The following is a 17,039-nucleotide window of genomic DNA, read 5'->3' on the forward strand; positions in this document are numbered from 1 at the left end:
ATTTGTTTATTTCATTCAGACATCAGTTTTATCTCCTCCTTTTTATCCTTACATTCAGCTTAACCTACCTCAAAGAGTTGGTGAATGTGACTGGCCCGAGGTCAAGGTTCTATGGCAGAATAGGGATTGAAGCCTGGGTCTTCCAGATATTATTCTGATACCCTTACCACTACACAACATTGAAACCTAGGGCGTAACTATGTAGATAATGATTGGCAATTTTCAGTCTTTGTATGAGATAGCATGAACTGACTGGAATCAAAAGGTTGTCAGGGGCAAAACTGAACCAAAATGGCTGGACTCTGCAGATGTTAGCAATTTTTCTCTATGTGTTGAGTGTTCAGAAATACACATCTCAGGGACTCTAAAATATATAAACATTACTTCTCTTCCAGCTATAACATGTTAGTTTTTTACAATAATCCAGACATATTATGGTTTTTGTGTTTACACAGTTTACATTTCTTTTAAGATACGGGGAGAAGAGAAAAATCTGGCTATACATTTTTCAGATCCAGACTAAAGGAGAGGATAATTGCCACTATTTCTTTTTCCTGCCTCAGACTCCTGATTTCTACCTCAAGATGTTCCCAGGTCAGCATTTAAGGCAGAGTAGAAGGCTGCAGTGGAGTGTAGAATATTGCATGAGTAGAAAATATTCTACTCTATCCAACTCAAAGTTGGTTTCTATCCAACTCAAAGCTGCCCATATATATTAAGAAGAAGAAGAAGAAGAGTTGGTTCTTATATGCCGCTTTTCCCTACCCGAAGGAGGCTCAAAGCGGCTTACAGTCGCCTTCCCATTCCTCTCCCCACAACAGACACCCTGTGGGGTGGGTGAGGCTGAGAGAGCCCTGATATCACTGCTCGGTCAGAACAATTTTATTAGTGCCGTGGCGAGCCCAAGGTCACCCAGCTGGATGCATGTGGGGGAGCGCAGAATCGAACCCGGCTCGCCTGATTAGAAGTCCGCACTCCTAACCACTACACCAAACTGGCTCTCTTAAGTGGTCAATTGACCTTGTCAGACCAGGTAGAAGTGACTTTTAAAGCAGCAAACCATCTAAGCATATTGATCCTACTAGCTTTTTAACACTGCCATTTTCTACATCTGGTTTATATCCATTTCTTCTATTCCACAGAAACTAAGATGATGGGCCTACCAGAAGGGCATTTTTAGGAATTTATTAGGCTGGCAGATGATCAAATAAATGAGCTCAGGTGACATGCATGAGCAGAGTAGATCAATATTCACTTGTGTAGTCATCCTCTGAGATGGGGGGGGGGCGGTCAGGGTGGGAATTGGTGGGAGGGCTGGTTTCTGCTATATGTAGGGTTTTAATTAGGATTTTAATGGGGTTTATTGTGGGTTGTTCTGCTTGTTAACTGCCATAAGCCATCAGGTAGGGAAGTAGCAAGCTATAAATACAATGATAAATAAAAAATAAAAAACCCTTATCTATAGACAGGCCTGTAATTTTAAAAATATACTCAGCAGCAATAACAAGCCACCTAAATTGTACATTAACCCAGGAACTAGGTCCTGCAGCAGATCCAGGTAGCAGCTGTGTTTTCATGTTCATTTACTATCACAGAATTCAGTAGCATTAACCATATTAAACACAGAAACATAAAAATCCATAAAAATAGCAAGATTAGGAAATCAGCTGTAGAACCAATTGTCTTGTGGTACTTGAGGGATGGATAGATCATTCAAGTAAGTGATAAGCTCCTTCTAGGTTTGTTTACATAATATGAAACCATGGTTTGCTGTTACAACTTAATCAAGCCACAAAGAATATAGTTCCTGCTTTGAAAGCAAACTGTCCAAAGTGAAAAGTGGATACCACCCATTACAAAAGGAAAAAAGTTAAATAGTGGTAAGCAATACATCCATTGTTTGTGGAATTAATAAAATTGTTGACTCAAAAGACAATACTGGAATTTTATATAAAATTATCCCACAGTTTGACTGGTCTGTCTTTACTATAGTTTTTGGAAAGAAAAAAAATACATGCATTTTACAATACGATACAGATCTTCAAAATTTACCTGGACACGATGGACAACATTTGCCTGGATGTATAGTGGGATTGCCACAGTTGGGTACAGAGCAGGTGATCAAAGCACACATTTCCCGTCCATTATGACAGTAACATTCACGGCAGCCATCATGCCAACTTTCTTCATTTTCATGACGGTGCCCATCCACTGACAGGCAAGAACCAGTCTTAGCTGGTGGCATTACAGAAGTTGGCAAATCTGCATATGATCAAATACACAGTGTCTCAGCATGCAAATACAATGAGCAGTAGTTAATCTTGCTCTGTATTTACTGTAGCAGCCTAATATCTGAGTGGGACATGATATACCTTACAGCAAAAATCCCCAAGACACATATAAATAATATACAAGCCATATGAACTAGAATGAGTTCTGTAAATTTATCTTCTATGTATACATATGGAGAACATCAAATACTGCACATATGCATAATTCTTTTCTCATCTCACATCTACCAAAATACCACTTCATGAAGGGCAAAGCCAGACTGTTTTCTAATAACTGATTTTTTTGAGTGATTATCCACATAATCACACATATTCTTTGGCACAGTTTAGGCTTAAAACTGGCAGATCCTCAAAAGAGGATATTATGCTCCAGTCTTTGGTGTGAGTAAAAATGCATATGTGTTGCATTTGCATTGACTATTGCCATGCATTTTGTAAAGTTGCATGGTACAGCCATGATGCCAATACACAGCACTAGAAATCTTCTGAACTCAGTGTGACATGTAGGATCAAACTAGGTATTATGAGTAATATGTGACTGCCATGAGGATTTAGAATAATAGAATCATAGAATAATAGAGTTGGAAGGGATCTCATGGATCATCTAGTCCAATCTCCTGCACTATGCAGGACACTCACTCGCTCATCCACTGTAACCTGCCACCCCCTTAAGCCTTCACTTAAGACTGACAGCAGCAGCTAGTGGGTCATTCAGCTCTGAAGCACCCAAGGGGCCTGATTCAGATTGGGACTGTAACAAGAAGGGGCAATGAGCAATGAGGAAACTACTTGCCTTAGTCGGCTGCTTTGAAAAAAGTTAGATGGAGGTGGGATGTGGCCGAACTCTATGGCAAACCCAGTACAGATGGTTGCGAGGACTGCTAAATGGATACTGTAATCCCATGCTGGGAAGAATTGTTTCAGTCTAGTATCAGATCAGGGTTGTGAATGATATGGGAAGTCATGTAGTCAAAGATTATGGGTTGGATTCCAGACTAAATTTTCCAGTGGCATAACATAACAGAACTCTCCAGCCACTCACAACCTAAATGGATTTTAAGATTTTGATCAAATATTCTGGGAGAAGTTGTAGCACTGGGATAAGATGTTATTGCCACCTGGAAATGAACAGCACAGTTAAGGATTGAGACTGAAAGGGCTACAGTTTGTCCCATAATGTCCAGTTTTTCTCTTATACTGTTGCTGAATGGATGATACCATTTTCCTTTTGAGGAGTGTAGCATGGTATTGGACAATTGGAAGGTAGATACCAGAAAAGTGTAGTTCTTGGATCCAGTACATGTTTTTGAGACATCCAGATGTGGACACATTAATTTCATTAACTTTAGTGTCTGTGATATCAAGAAGCTTGTTTATGGAAGCAGTAACTGCCAAAAAATCTGTCTCTTGTTTTAAAGACCTGCCTGAATAACAGAAAGTTACTTGTTTGTGGCAAATTATCTAGCATTATAATTTTACACTAATTTATCTCATTTTTGTTGCCTGTTTACCTCTTAAGTCTTAAGCCTGATTCATACCTGACCATTTACCCTGGCCCAGGAGTGGCGGTCAAGAAATCATCAATCAAATCCTTACCATAGGTCTTCTATATATTTTCAAAATGCCCACCAGGGCAGTCCTGTCCGGCCGCTGTCCCGGACAAGAACCTCCTGTCTGGTCACCACTTCCCGTCCAGCAGGCCAATCTAGACGCGCCCAGCAAACCTGGGTGCGTCCGGATTGGGCCGCCCCTGGAGCACCCGCCTCCTTCAGCTGTGCACCCATGCTGCCAGAAACTTCCGGGCCTGCAAGGAGGGTGCATCAACGGCTCCCAGGTACCTCTGCCCTGGGGAAGGGGGTTCCCTGGCCCTTTACCCCACGAAGGCTGCTGCGGGGTGGGGGGAGGATTTCCCTCCCCTTCTGCCCCCAAAGCCCTCTTGCTGGCTCACAGAGCTGGCGAGGGGCCTTAGGGAGCCGAGGGGGAGGGGAGCATTCCCTTCCCTTTGGCCTGTAAAGCTCTCTCTCTGGCTCGCGGAGCTAACAACAGGGCTTTGCTGCCCAAAGGGAAGCCTTTCAGAGCCCATTTTTAAAATGGGCATTGATACTAGTAATAAATAAAACTGTAATTCTGTCTGAGAATGAACAAGGAGCTGCTAACAGCAATGAGGTCAGAAGAAAACATGGAAGATTTGACCCTCCTCTCAGTTAAGGAACAAATAGCACCCTTAACTGGGAAAAGAAATTTGACCACTAAATTTTAAAACATAAGCTCTACAGTGGCTTCTGCACCAGTGCAGAATCTCATGTGTCACCCAGTAAATATACTACAAAGAACACAATCTTTTATTGCTAATGGAGAAACATAGCACTACATAACACACGGATGAAAGTCTCCCTATCCTAAATGCTTTTGGATGCTTACTTTCTCTTAACATCGCCATACTGCTATTCAACATTTACTTAATGCTAACCATGTGATTTGTAGGTTTCTACCTTTCATTCCACATACCAATTTTGACTCAGTAACTTCCTGCAAGGGAAGAAGCTCTTGTGCTCACTTCAAACACTTTTATGTATCCACAAGAGTTTCCTTGTTCAATTCAATGCACATGTTCACTACTCCTGCATATTAGTTCCCTCCACTAAAATGAAAAGGGAAACCTGTGTGCACAAGAGCTCCAGGCATACAACCAGGGCTCTAAATGAGGGCACATAATGTAAACACAAAACTTCTTTATAAATAATTGTAACTTATTATGGATTTATTTTCCCATTATGAATTCTGTCCTGCCCTGGATAGCCCAGGCTAGTTTCATCTCATCAGATCTCAAAAACCAGGCAGGCATAGTCGTGGTTAATATTTGGATGGGAGTTCATCAAGGAAGTCCAAGGGTGTAATTTATTTAATCACTCAATTTATATACTGCCCTTTACTATGACGCCTCCTGGCGATGTAATGCGGAAGTAGGCAATACCAAACCACCTCTGAACTTGAAAACCCCATGGGGTCATGACAATGCTAATTATTTAAAAGAACAACAAAATAGCCAGAATCATAATTATAATAATGAAATAACTTATCAGGAAAAATGTTTTCACAGAGTAGTTCAGCAGTGGAATAGGCTGCCTAAGGAGGTGGTGAGCTCCCCCTCACTGGCAGTCTTCAAGCAAAGGTTGGATACACACTTTTCTTGGATGCTTTGGGCTGATCTTGCGTTGAGCAGGGGGTTGGACTAGATGGCCTGTATGGCTCTTCCAACTCTAGAATTCTATGAACTGATTGTTCAATATGATTACTCTAGATCTTTTTCACTTAATAAAGTCTTACTAATGAGCCTCTTGTGGCGCATGGTGTTAAGGCAGCTGGCATGCTGTCTGAACCTCTGACCATGAGGCTGGGAGTTCGATCCCAGCAGCCGGCTCAAGGTTGACTCAGCCTTCCATCCTTCCAAGGTTGGTAAAATGAGTACCCAGCTTGCTGGGGGATAAATGGTAATGACTGGGGAAGGCACTGGCAAACCACCCTGTATTGAGTCTGCCATGAAAACGCAAGAGGGTGTCACCCCAAGGGTCAGACATGACTCTGTGCTTGCACAGGGGATACCTGTACCTTTACCTAAAGTCTTACTAATGGAATGAAATTTTTTATATATCTGGGACTCTTTCTTCTATTGTGGTTCTTTACTATGATTGTCTCTTAACATCATCAAACTGGGTTAGAAAAAAGTAATATACCTCTACATTTGCAGATAAGACAGCCTTCATTATCCTGCTGGAAGCCATTAGGGCAGATCTTGTCACATGACTGTTCTGGGCATTTCTTACATCGACAGATTTCACATCCATGTTTGTTCTTCCTAAATGAACAAAATATTAAAATGGTTTTAAAACTACAATATGAATTGTTGCAAAGTTATACTTCTGAATAATCTTGCAAATATTAAGTTGCTTAATTATGACTCTGTATTCAGATGTAACAAAAAAGATAAACATCAACTGTATGTTTTGTTAGTGACTGACAATAGTTATGTGTTTGAATCTCTGACCATCATCACTTAAGAATTATTTTGTGTTCAGATCAATGAACAGGCTGTTTGCAATTAATTAAATATATTCTGTTAAGAACTTCCTCCTAGCGCAGACTTCACATCTTAAATTTCTGCTAATTCTAATACTACCAGCAGAATCTAGAATAAAAAGAAAAAACAAGACAGGACCCCAAACCTACTTCAGAATGAACACACAGGAATCTCATCTGCTAGTCAACAAACAGAAATAGGTGGAATTATCATTAGTTAGGTTAGCCTGTTAATTAAGTGCATACTTCACTGCCTCTGGGCAAAGGGTGCAATTCCATATTTGAATTACCAGTACTTAGAACAAGAGGATATCAGTCACAGAAACTTTATGTAACTTAAGACATTTCAATAGGCCTATGCCAATTTTCATCTATTAGCATGACACAACTCTAATTATACACGATACTATTATAAGTCCCAGCAAATCACGTACACTCCACACAGAACACAGAAATAATATTATTTCTATCTAGAGGCCTCACAATTTCAGTAGTATGGTAGAAGAGAATGCTGACTTGGCAGTTCCATTTTCTCTCAGTGCATGTCATTATTGCTCATTATTTTCAGCTGCATCTATTCTCTTACCCACAAGGTGGGGCACTCGTACACTGAGACTGATCCAACCCTTCTTTTCCTGCCCTGACGCTAAAGAGTTCTTGAAAAGTCAGCTTTCTTTCTCCCTTCTCAGATTTAAACTAAGGTGAACATGGGAGCTCTTGTTTCAAAGGAAGCTGTTAAACATCAAGCCTGTCATTTTTCATGGTATCCATAGGCAATTCTTTCCTTTGGTGACCCACCACCATTCCTTTTTCCTACAAGCCCCAAAGTAGTTTTCTTTCTCCATCCCTCCATTTAAATTTTCTGCAAGATGCATCATGGCTGGTGTTACAGAACTGGTATGTTCCCCTACAGGTTAACTGTCTAAAGGTAAAGGTATCCCTTGTGCAAGCACCGGGTCATGTCTGACCCTTGGGGTGACACCCTCTAGCGTTTTCATGGCAGATTCAATACGGGGTGGTTTGCCAGTGCCTTCCCCAGTCATTACCATTTACCCCCCAGCAAGCTGGGTACTCATTTTACTGACCTCGGAAGGATGGAAGACTGAGTCAACCTTGAGCCGGCTGCTGGGATGGAACTCCCAAACTCATGGGCAGACAGCTTCAGACAGCATGTCGCTGCCTTACCACTCTGCGCCACAAGAGGCTCTATTAACTGTCTAAAATCATGTAAAAAGTCAAATGCCAATTCACAAATAAATGACACTGTGTATATCAGAACTTATAAATAGGCTCAGAATGAGGATTTGTTTCTGAGTATTCTGCACAGAAACAAAAAGCCCTATGCCAGCCCAATGGTGTAACACTAAAAAAACGTGTACCTCCCGGAATTCCTCACCTGCTGGTTCCTCTGCTGGCATTTTGCATGCCTGCTTGAAATGGCAGAAGAGACGAACGTGCTAGACACTCCTCTCTTCTGCCTGTCAATCAAGACAGGCGGCCAATCACCTTTCTCGCTCTTTTAAAGGGACCGCGATGCCCGCTATTTTTTTAAAATGAGATTTATATGATTAAACGCATATGCGTTTATTCATGGATGCATAGGGCTCCTTTCACTATAGTCCCTTTTGCAATCTGGAGCCTTAAAGCTTAAAAATTATTATGGGAGGGTGATTTGGTTTTTTTGTTGTTGTTGTTTTGGTGGGGAAGAGGCATGCTTTATGGGCAAACTGGAGGGGCTCTGCCTGGGCGATTGTGTGTCTATTTGTTGCTACAGGCAGTTTTTTTGTTTTAAAAAGAAAGCCCCATTCCAGGTTAAGAGAGAGGGAGGCGGGCTCAAGTGCGAGCACTGGAGCTGGAAATCTTGCTACTTCAGCCACTTCGGTAACACATGTGTCTTGTATGAGTGTCTTGCTGGCTGCTCTCATCCTGCTAGCGCTACATGGCAGGGGTAATCCAGTTTTGTGGGTTCCCCTGCAAGCGCTTTAAAATGGAGGATGTAGCAGCCGGTTTGCAGATGTAACGCTGGATGTTTACGTCGCACAAAATGACGTAAGTATGGCGTTTGCAAAAGGTACGACTCCTATTTCTTTAAGCGGGTGTGGAAGGGCCCTCAGGCTTACACTGAGAAGATGTATTTCAGTTAAGTTTTTAATGAGTTTTTGGAAACAGCCTGATGTTAGACCAAGACCATTATGATTGGGGCTATGTGCTACACTGGCTCTCCTACTCTTTCCTGTGGGCAATCCTCAGAAAGTATTAGTGTGCATCTCTGTTAGATCTTACAGACTTAAATTTGGTTTTCTATTCTGCAGCAACAGGGTGACTTTATCTAGAATCCTAAAGTGTTGTCCAGATTTATTTTTAATTTTCCTTTGTTCAAGGGCAGCAGCGATAGCCTTGAATAATCATTCATGAACCCAAAGCTTTTGTGAGATTGATGGTGAGTCCACATTTATGATTAGGGATGTGCATTTGGATATATCTAGTTAGAATATATATCTGTAAAATACCTTATTGGCATTTCCCAGATATATTTAAATCTCCAGATTGTCTCCTGAATTTTCTGGGATACAGGGATTAGGTCCTGGAAATAGAAATAACTGAAAATATTGGGAGCCACTATTTTAAGGCTTCCAGGACTACTTTTCCTGTATTTTTGTGGTATGTTTGTCTTCCCAGGGTTTGGTATAAGCTTGACATGGTGGTTTGGATTTATGTTCTTTTGAATTGGTTTTGTTTGTCTTGCAACATTATATTCCTTAAATAAGTTGCTTGGTGTAGGGTTTACTGATTGTGTTGGATTCTTGGGCTGTAAATTTGGCCAGATTCTCTGCTTATCTGTATGTTGGATTTACAACAGGGGTGTTATTCGGACAATTATGTAGTTTGAAATTAGGTGTGCCCCGTGATTCTACTGGGATTCCCTGATTCTGCATTGCTTCTTTGGGTTTGCTGATTCTGGATGCTTTGAGAGGCTTTTGGCCAGGGATTGCTTTGCTTGCTTTTTATGTCTTTGGCTATTCCTTGCCCTGGAGAAAGCATGGAGCCCACCCCTCATAGCAAACAATGGAGAATGGACCTTGTTCAGGGACCCATAAATCTCAGCTTCTGTGTCCAATTCACTTGAAATTAGGAGGTTTTGATGCAATTTTCTCAAAAACAACTTCATTCATCTGCAAATATTCTCCATAGGGAATAATGGGGCAAAATGATATTGGAATCCTGAAAAGCACCTGGACTCAGGTATTCGGAAACTGGAAAATCAGGAATACTGATACTTTTTGCTCCCTAATAGAATTTGAAAAATACAAAAAAAATTGAGTAACACATGCCTATTTATGATGATATGTTCCTGAGATATTAAGATAGTAAATCCCCTAGATGCATAGGATACAGCCTATATTGGAGGGTCACAATTTCTCGGAAAGAAGGACAGCTCAGAAACGTTTTGGAATTCTTTAGCCCCTCGCAGCCCCTCCTGAAAATATAAATAATTTTTTTTGTATTTGCCCACTATTTCATCCCCCCCTTTCAGCTCCAGGCTGTTTGGTTTTAACATAACTAAACACAAATCTTATTTTCACAGTGATAAAGGTTATTATTGCTAGGGGTTGAGGAAGCTTGTATAACTGCCCTTCCCATAATTATTCAAAAGACTGGGCAAGGCCCAAAAAACCAAGACCAATGTGCTATCTCTGAGAGTAGCTAGTCAAATGCCCCTGATATGCTCACAAGCCAATAGGATAATACTCATACCAATTTTCTCTATCTAACAGCTGGCTGCATCTAGCTATGTTGCTCTACAGCAATTCATAGACTGAGACTCAGCTTTCTTTTACTACTTCATGTATATATGTCTTTCTCTACATTCCCTTGCCTTCTACTTCTCTTCTACTGCCCCCACAAAATTCCTATCTCATGAAAAATTAGCCACTTCCTCTTGAACACAGACGGTGGAATTAAATGTAAAAGGAAATTTTAAAGTAGCTTAAAGGAAATATTCAATAAAATAATAATGTTTTATCGATTTCTTATTTACTGTATTTATTTAGATTTTTATACCGCCCTTCCCTACAGCTCTGGGTGGTTTACATAAAACATTTTGGAACATTTACATAGAACTCTATCAAAATCAATGTAACAGTATAACAATAACAATAACAACAATACACTGACTAGAACAACTAGAATAGCACTTCAACAATAGCTTTTGACACTCCCTTAGCAGGTTTGATCTCTCAATCTGGGGGAAGGACCTGTAGATGTTATGGGTCAGTCGGCCCCACCAAATTTCATCTTATCCTGCTTCATCTAAGTAGTTAAGATTGGTACAGTCTCCTTCATATCTGCTGGTCACACACCCCCTATAAGGTAGATTATGTTGAGAGTGTGTGACTGGCACAAAGTCACCTAGTTGCCTCCATGAAGAGTAGGGATTTGAACTGGGGCCTCCTTAGTAATAATTCAACACCTAATCACTATACCACAGTAGCGTTTAAATATACCATTCTCTAGTATGTCTGGGAATAGACAGTCTTACGGAAACTGCTCAACAGTTAAAGCAAATCTACAAAAGAAATAGACTGGGAAACCTATTCAAAATCATTTGTAAATGTAGGCCATGACTTTCTGTCATGCCATTTTCCTGCAACAGCTGTTCTTACCCCAGTAAAGCGGGGGGGGGGGGGGAGACAGGCAGGTGCTGTCTTTTCCCCACAACAAGAATAATAGCAGACCACCTACTTTTACAAAAGATATGACAGCAAGTGCTAGCCTATTCTAACCCCTATCCAAATTACCTCCATATCACCCCATGGTTTCTTTTTAGCAAATAAAATATATTGGAAGACACGGTGAAGGATCTCTGAAACAACATATAATCTAATCCTCAAAAGTAATAGTAACAATGTGCACAGATAACTTTGTATGTTATTTCCCAGAGGCTGGACGGTAAACTAGAGTGACTTAACTAGACGTCAATATTTTGAAGTAAAATAGTTCATATACTTTCAGATATTTTTATTAGGAAAAGTGCATATAAATATCTGAAGAACAGTAATAGAAAGAAAAGGAAAAAATCCAGGAGATCCAAAGCCCCAAGTAGCCTCCACAGAATAGTCCTTTCCGTTTTTTGCTTTCATATTCATATTCAAGTGCACACAAAAGTTCCCCTTCTGCTGCCATTCCTGGTAGGCATGAAAGCTTGTGTGTTTTGGAATTTATAAGCCTACAGCAAATATTGTTAATGTAAACTGGAAAACTGTTCTGATTTGCTGATTGGAGAAGCGGTTACCTTCAGGTAAGCAAACCAAAATAGAAAATATTATCATATTTGCTGTTCTCACAGATATCTGACTACCTTGAACTGATCAGGACTACTGAGTTAAAAGGTGACCTTCACTACTTCACACACTGCTAATTCCAGACTTTTTCCATATATGGAAGTTCTTTCCTAGGGTAAATTAGGATTAATTTCTTGTTTCTGAATGTTAATCTTTAACCCTCTTCAGCCACATTTTGCTTGTGGATATATGTAGAATTCAACAACTAGGACAGCTCCACATATGTGGTAGTCACCAATAGAATGGAGGAGCTAGTATATGAAGAAACTCTGGTTGCCCTTTGCACTAGCATAATATTTTAGGGTTAACTTTTAGAATAAGTATTACAACATCACTTTTAAGGACTTTACTGGCTTGTCACATCACAGTCAAAAGAAAATCACCATCTTTAACCGCTCCTGCGGATATAAAATAAAGCCCTAAGGGCTATTGGGGAGGAGTTAGGGCAGGCTCTGTTCGTGATAAAAACTCGGAAGGGCGAATCAGGAGCTGATTCGCCCCTCCAAGTGCCACTCAAGGGCCAAGCGGAAGCGCCCTCCAATTGGCCCCTCACCAGGACAGACCAAAATTCCATTCACCCAGCCCAGTCTGGCTACCAGTCTGCTCCTGACCACCGCAGGGAGAGAAGGTCAGCAGGGCTGCCAAAGGGGATAAGAACAGAGGCTGCGCCAGCCCTTTTTGCCCCAAGGCTTTCCTAACTGTCATGTCCAACTGCAAATTGACTCAGAACCCTGACAGAGCTGGCAGAAGGTGTCCCCCCTCCCCCCCCATTTCAAGCCTGCTGCGAAGAAGCCTCTGACAGGCCCTGACTGAGGGGAGGGAGGCATTTTTCTTCAAAGAGCAACGCAGGGGAGCCTGAGGGCTTTCCTTTTGAGGGGGGGGGGGACTTTCCCCTTCTGCCAAACAGTTGCCTGACAGGGAGGCCACAGAAAAGCCCCTTCTCACTTAAAATACTGCTCTGCCCGGAGGTTAGACAAAGCCAACCCATGTGTCTTTCTTCTTTGCAACTCTCTGCAGATTTGAGGCCACTACACAGCGTTATTCTGCAGAGGAAACTGGCTCTTTTGTCTCCTGTTTCATCTGCGCAACAACCCTATGCAATAGGCCTCAAGTCTTTCAATTCAACAACAACCTGTGTGGGAGGCCTTAAATGTTTCTTTACCACAACCCTGTCCAAAGTAGCCCTTTCTGCCTGGGGAGCTGATCTTTATACTCTGCAGGTGAGCTGTAATTCCAGGAGGTCTCCAGGCCACACCTGTAGGTTGGCTACCCCTGGGTTGGAAATATTCCTGGAGGTTTGGAGGTGGGACTTCATCCAACGCCTCCAGCCTTCAAAGGAGCCATTTTTGCCTGCGGTTGGTAGGGAGTGGTTCAGGTGTGTCCCTCCTGAGCTATGGGTTATGGCCAGCCCTTACCAGCAACTGTTTGTATTCTGGGGCGCAGACAGGCAGACCAGCATCAGTCCTGTGAGTCTGGAAAGTGCAGGAAGATCTAAATAAATATTTACAGCCTGAAACTGTAAATAGAGAACAAGTAAATGTCTGGAGACACATGGTAACTGAAATAGTAACTGGCAAATAACCTTGGCCTGGCAAATTAAAAAAAACAGTATAAAAAACCTTACTAAGGTCAAGACTGCTGTGCACAGACAGTCTTCCTCTTAGGGTTGCCAGCTTCTCTGTGAGGGTCGCTACCCCACCTCCCTCATGGGGAGTCTGCTATGGGGAGAGAAAGGGAAGACGATTGGAAAATGCTTTGAGACACCTGAGGCCTGCTGGGTCACTGTGGCCCATTCCCAGTTCTCCCAGACCTCTCACAACCCCACATACCTCACAGGTTGACTATTGTGGAGAGATGAATGGAAAAGGTGTTTGTAAACCGCTTTGAGACTCCTTTGGGTAGTAAGCAATAGGGTACAAAAATCCGTTCTTCTAAGGAGCAACCATGAAAGAAGCATGTGGGCACATAACATTTTATCAACAGTGAAAAAATGGAAAAGAAGGAACAGGGTGGACACCTGTGTACTGTGACTACCCCATGAGTATTAGGGCAGAGGGACATTTCGGTGAATGTGGCCTAATTCACACAAGAATGGAAATGACACAGAACAGGGAGGAATTGGCTGCCATGTAATCTTCCCCTAAGAAGAGTCTCCAGTCTGATTTTCCCTTCACATATCTGAGGACATGACTCTGGAAAGCTCATCTGTAACCACTATGACAAAATTCCAAAAGGTCAGTCCTCTCCCACACTCAACGGACATTCCACACCACAGGTTCTTGACACCCATATCTCCACATCCATGACCTCATTTGCCACCATGCCACCACAACCTCCCAGACAACACACACATTCAACCCCATGACCTTACAGACTGGACAACTCCTCCCCTTCCTCTTCCCACTGCCAAGCTCTAGCGCACGTTGTATTCTTGGATACAATGGGTTTTGCCCCTAGTATAAAATATTATCACTAGCTTATAGTGAACTATTGATAATATTAGCTTTAAAGGCATATATGAAAAACTGAATGCCACTGAATAAATCTAAACAAATATACTTTCAAGTATAGAATGTGCTCAAAACATTTTGCATGCTTATGTAGACAGTCAATAATTATTCTGCAAGGAAGCTGGTTTTATCTGTTTTCCTTCATTTGCTATTAATCAGAATAGCCTCCAGAATAATATATAATTTATGGACAATAATGTTACCTGCACCTCAGCTGCTGCTGGTTCTATCAAGGCCCTGACTGCTATAGAATATGGATGTGGCCTAGGCTGCTGACACAATCTCATATAAGACATGATTCCTTCATCTTGGGCATGTACAGTCAAAACTGTACCGCTGAGAGAATTTTTGTGCGTAATAATCAGGTTTAGAAGCTTCCAAAGGCAAGCTCTGTGCAAGTGCCAAGCCTAACAGTGTGATGTGCAGAGATGACACAGAAGTAAACTGAAATAAATGAAAGGCCAAGGGAAAAAAAGTTTTGCCTAGTATCTAAAGCTTGAGAAGCAAATTACTATGGGAAAGGAATTCAATAATTGAAGCATCATATTAGAGATGGCGCTGCTGCTTCTAGTGCTTGTCCCCTTCCTTCAAAATGTGGCCTTTGAAGGTGAACTTAGCTAAAAGGCTGGCTTTTATTAAGACCTTTGTGTACCTTGGTCCTGGTTGTTCAGAAACTTCATTCTCATCTGTTATTTATTCTGACCTTCTTTTGCACATTTAACTCTAAAATCTGCCTTGGTAGTACTTTGTAATAATATCTATTATGAAATCCTTCTTAGTGCTTTGCAAACTGCTCAATTTCTTTAAAATTTATCTCCCGTAGTTAGCAACAGAAACATAAATGACATTAAAATGTGAAAATCAAGATACTTAACCCTATTAATCGCATGGAAAGTGGAGACAGTGGCAGTGATACCTTTAAACTGGAAAGGCACAATGATAATCACTAGTGTTACTATTTTCTGAAGATGGAGTTGGCTAACCTAATAATCAGGATATATCAAAATGAGTAAATTTGTTAGTTCTTTGGCCTATTATGCACGGCTGCTGAAATGGTGACATGGAGAATGTAGAGGAGGAAGAAGCGAGGCAAACCGCTTATGCACGGGATCGAACGCAACGGCGGCAAAACCCAGAGTATCTGATTATTCACGCGGCTACTCCAGAGCCGCTTCTGGTTGTGCCCTGGTCCCGGAAGCTCCACTTTCTTCTGCATCTCGCTAACGCGGCTTTTTCGGCAGCCTATGTTGACTCTGCGCCTGGTTGCCGCCTGCAGCGTGCATAATTGGTGATTTTAGCCGCTGCCATTCCACCCCGAATGCAGACCTTCCACTCCGTGCATAATGGGCCTTAATGAATACACAGCAACATGAGGAGAACCATTCCATTTTGTTAAGACCTTCCCTTTATTTTCAAACATAAAACAAGAGTGTTACTAATTGATTAGAGGATAAACTTTTTGTGAAGACCAAACTAAGAAGATACATAAACAGGTTTTTAATATACCTTTGCTATCCTGCCACTAAGTTCACTGGAAGACACAGGATTTATTAATCTATCTTGGACTAGCCTATGAAACAGAGCGTGAGTATAAAATGATAAGAGGAAAACCGCTATATACAACTCCAGATTTTTTTTAAGCTACATTTTTACATTCATTAAACAATATTTTTTCTTAAGAAGAATTGCATTTCTATATTGGGAATCAAAATAATTAAAAATACAATTTTAATGTAAGAATACATACAAGTATCCTGATGGACAGTACTTGTCACATACTATGGGCTTGCATTTCTTAGGCCTTGGTCGGCACTGACAGATCTTACAGTTGCGGTCATCAGTCTGGAAACCGAAGGGGCAAGCCAAGGAACAACCTTCCATCAGGTCAGCACACAGCTCCTCTCCTATGAAGAACACATGAAGCTTAGTAAAACTGGCACTTGTTGGAGGAAAAAAGAATATACATGCATACTTTTCTTCCCCATCACATTATGCCCTCACCTCATAATTTCTGACATGATGACCCTATGAATTAATGACCTCCAAAACATCCTATCATTAACAGGCTTGCTCGGATCTTAAAAAATGAAAGCCATGGCTTCTTTGATTGTGTCAATCTATTTATGTAAGGCCTTGCTCTTTTCCTGCAGCCCCCAACTTTTCCTAGCTTGTATTGTCTTATGGACGTTTGTCTCCTCATTGACCGTTTATGCACTGGAGGTTTCCTGCCGGGCTGCAGGCTGGAGTTTTAGTCATAGCAGGTAGCCTCACCTCTTCCTGCACCCACACAGGGGAGCATTTGGCCCAGTGCTCCTCATCTGCCTCCGATTTTTGCTCCTGCACGGGAGCTGGGGCAGTGAAGTTCCCAGTGCATAAATGGTCATTGTGTGACCAAATACAATATCATTATTTGCAGTGGTTTTAGCTTTGTCAGAATCTCTTGATTATTGCCATGATTTGTGCTTGACCTGAGTGACTCCATCTTGTATCTGTGTGTCTAGTATTTTCTTAACCATGTAACCCTGAGATGCTTGTGTAGGTATTTAGTAACTGTTACATTTCTGCCAGACTGTATTATCTCTGCAAGTAGAAACTGTGAAGGTCTCAAGGTTGAAGATGGGCCTGTTATCATTCTTGGCTCAACGCCCGGATTGACACCTGCAGGAGGGGGCATCGGGCCTCTGGGAACTCGGCTGGGTTTGGGTGGGAGATTGTGTGTGTAAAGGGATGCATTTTAACTATTGATCCGATTCGACTTTGAAACGTCTAGGATCCTGAACTGCTATGCAATCAAGCTTTCTTTTAATCAGAAGTCTTGT

The 17,039-nt window shown here is 41.6% G+C and overlaps 1 protein-coding gene across 8 annotated transcripts in view; it reads right to left on the bottom strand.

Annotated features, from left to right (window-relative positions):
• CRIM1 (cysteine rich transmembrane BMP regulator 1) overlaps positions 1 to 17,039 on the bottom strand; it is a 188,842-nt gene that overhangs the window by 21,617 nt on the left and 150,186 nt on the right. For all 8 annotated transcript variants that reach the window (XM_077344009.1, XM_077343994.1, XM_077343984.1 and 5 more), the window contains 3 exons: positions 15,968 to 16,124; positions 6,026 to 6,147; positions 2,053 to 2,262 (listed from right to left, as the gene is read on the bottom strand). In XM_077344009.1, coding sequence (XP_077200124.1) covers positions 2,053 to 2,262; positions 6,026 to 6,147; positions 15,968 to 16,124 — 489 coding nt within the window. The remainder of the gene's footprint in view (positions 1 to 2,052; positions 2,263 to 6,025; positions 6,148 to 15,967; positions 16,125 to 17,039) is intronic.

Source organism: Paroedura picta, chromosome 1 (assembly GCF_049243985.1).
Source record: "Paroedura picta isolate Pp20150507F chromosome 1, Ppicta_v3.0, whole genome shotgun sequence".
NCBI classification, from domain to species: Eukaryota; Metazoa; Chordata; class Lepidosauria; order Squamata; family Gekkonidae; genus Paroedura; species Paroedura picta.